Raw genomic sequence first — 2,549 nt, 5'->3', positions numbered from 1 at the left:
TCATCATCATCATCATCATCATCATCATCATCATCATCATCATCATCATCATCATCATCATCATCATCATCATCATCATCATCATCATCATCATCTTCAGCCTTTTTTTACCTCGTGCGAGAGTATATGCCACCAAAAAGAGCTGTACACGTACCTCTCTAATGGGCCATGGTTTCCACCTTTGTCCACCTGTATCTCACCTCTTTAAGGTTCGAAGCTAAGTCCCTACTCCAAGAACTGTTATACCTACCTTTCTTTCTCTTTCCTTGTCGATTCCATATTAAGACTGTGAGGGTAATGTTTGTTTTTGGTTTCCCCAAGTTGTGCCTAAATCTACTTTCATTCTCTCTCTCTCTCTCTCTCTCTCTCTCTCTTTCTCTCTCTCTCTCTCTCTCTCTCTCTCTCTCTCTCTTCAATATCTATTTTTAAAAATTTATTAGCTCCCATAAACTTTCAAAATAGGATCAATAAAGTGGTTGCTTTGTGGTTTCGTAACAACTACCCCCTTCCCCCTTAACCCCCCCCCCTCCCGAATCCTCTCCACAGCTTCGAAGCCTGCTATCCTAAAGCCACCAGAAGTGAGACAGAAAGTCGCCGAGGGTCAGCCCTTCCACATTTCCTGTCACGTGACGGGGCAGAAAATAGTCACGTGGTACAAGGAGGAGATGCAAATCACGGGAGGTCGTTTCACAGTCAAGGACAGTGGGGATTTACACGTGGAGGTAGGTAGAAGGCCTTCAGGTGGTTGCGTTTGTCTCTGCGGTCTTTTTAAAAATCCCTGTAGTCTGGTTTTACTGGCGGTGGCAAAGTCTATGTCATCATCATCATCATCATCATCATCATCATCATCATCATCATCATCATCATCATCATCATCATCATCATCATCATCTTCATCAGCATCATCTTCATCATCATCAGCATCATCTTCATCATCATCATCATCATCATCATCATCATCATCATCATCATCATCATCATCATCATCATCATCATCATTATTGTGCACAGCAGAGAGTAAAAAAAGTTGAGACTTGGTAGTATTTCCAAAATATTTAATGACACGTTCAACGTTTCGACCTCTACTGGGTTCGTCAGGAACATTCAAAATTATAAATGACAACACTAGCGGTAGAAATTAAAGTGCGTACATTCATGTCACAATGCTAACATGTACTTTGAACACAAATCAGAACGGTCAGAGAAAGGGGAACACTAAGGTAAGAAGTGGTAGACAGACAGACAGACAGACAGACAGACAGACAGACAGACAGACAGACAGACAGAGAAAGAGACAAAGAGACATAGAATCAGACAGTTCTATGAGAAAATGTGCGTGGAGGTAATTAATATAACGGAGAGGCAAAGCCAAATAAAGGAGGTTACTGGAATACAAGGGGTCATCATCATCATCATGAGCAGCAGCACCAACAGCATCATTATCATCATCATCATCATCATCATCATCATCATCATCATCATCATCATCATCATCATCATCATCATCATCATCATCATCACTGACACTGTGTACCGTCGTCTCCCTCTAACTGCCCCGATCCCTGCTACTCGCCACTTAACGTTTATCCAAGATGTAAAAACAAGCAAAGCACCAGCACGGGCCAAAACAAGTAAAAAAGTAAAAGATTACACTTCAGTGACCATGGTTCAAAAACTGCCCCTTGGTCAAATTGTGACTAAATCCTTTCCTTGTCAAGATAGATCATATACATGGACATATAGAATGTTGTATTTGTTTAAAATTGAACTAAAACATGTTTTATATATTACATACATAAATCCAGAGAGCTGTTCTGTCGGATTCCGGCCCCTATCGATGTCACGCCATCAACAAGTGGGGGGAGGCGGAAGCGGAGGGTTCGCTCATCGTGAGGAGAAAGACTGTCATAGAACAGAGACCTATGGATCTGGAGGTAAGAGGTGGAGCCGGGACATTAACAAATCGGCCCCAAAAAAGGAAAAACTTTCCGAAACAAAACAAAAGTATCTACAGACAAAACACTGTGCATCTAAGGAAAGATTTGGGGTGTGTTTTTTGTAAGTTTCTGTTTGAGTTTTTTGTTGACTTCTTTTTAGTGGGATTTTCTTTTGTAAAAAGGGGGGGGGGAGGATTCAGAAACTGTCCAGTAATAAATCAGCTCTGTTTAGGTACCTTCCAGCTATGATTACATCATTTACCCTGTAGGAAGTAGAACTAAAGCTCTGATTATCTGTGTTACATGTTTTACATCCCTAAATAGCCTTTTGACCATTGAAGATATGGCCTCGTACTACCCCACTGCCAGTGCTAACGTGTGCCGTTTAGGGATCTTAGAGGAAAGACAAAGATAATCGATAAATGATCCACTCAACATTTAAACCAAAATCATATCCTCTGATTACGAAGACATAAACACCACAATCGCTAGCGATCGAAAACTGAGCGAAATTTGCAGAAAGGCAGCAGTCGCGTTAAAAATACAGTTTTCTTAGTTTTTCACACAACTAGTTTAACCCATTTGAATTGTTAGTTATTATATAAATATATA

General features: G+C 40.6%; 1 protein-coding gene across 1 annotated transcript in view; it reads left to right on the top strand.

Annotated features, from left to right (window-relative positions):
- Window positions 1-2,549, top strand: part of LOC101861213 (neuroglian) — a gene marked incomplete in the record, with an annotated part of 43,624 nt that overhangs the window by 18,601 nt on the left and 22,474 nt on the right. The window contains 2 exon segments of the mRNA XM_005100916.3: window positions 547-722; window positions 1,806-1,934. Of these exon segments, the coding sequence (XP_005100973.2) occupies window positions 547-722; window positions 1,806-1,934 (305 nt within the window).

The sequence above is a fragment of the Aplysia californica genome, unplaced genomic scaffold (genome assembly GCF_000002075.1).
Source record: "Aplysia californica isolate F4 #8 unplaced genomic scaffold, AplCal3.0 scaffold00264, whole genome shotgun sequence".
Classification (NCBI taxonomy): domain Eukaryota; kingdom Metazoa; phylum Mollusca; class Gastropoda; order Aplysiida; family Aplysiidae; genus Aplysia; species Aplysia californica.
This window is presented reverse-complemented; position numbering and strand designations above follow the sequence as displayed.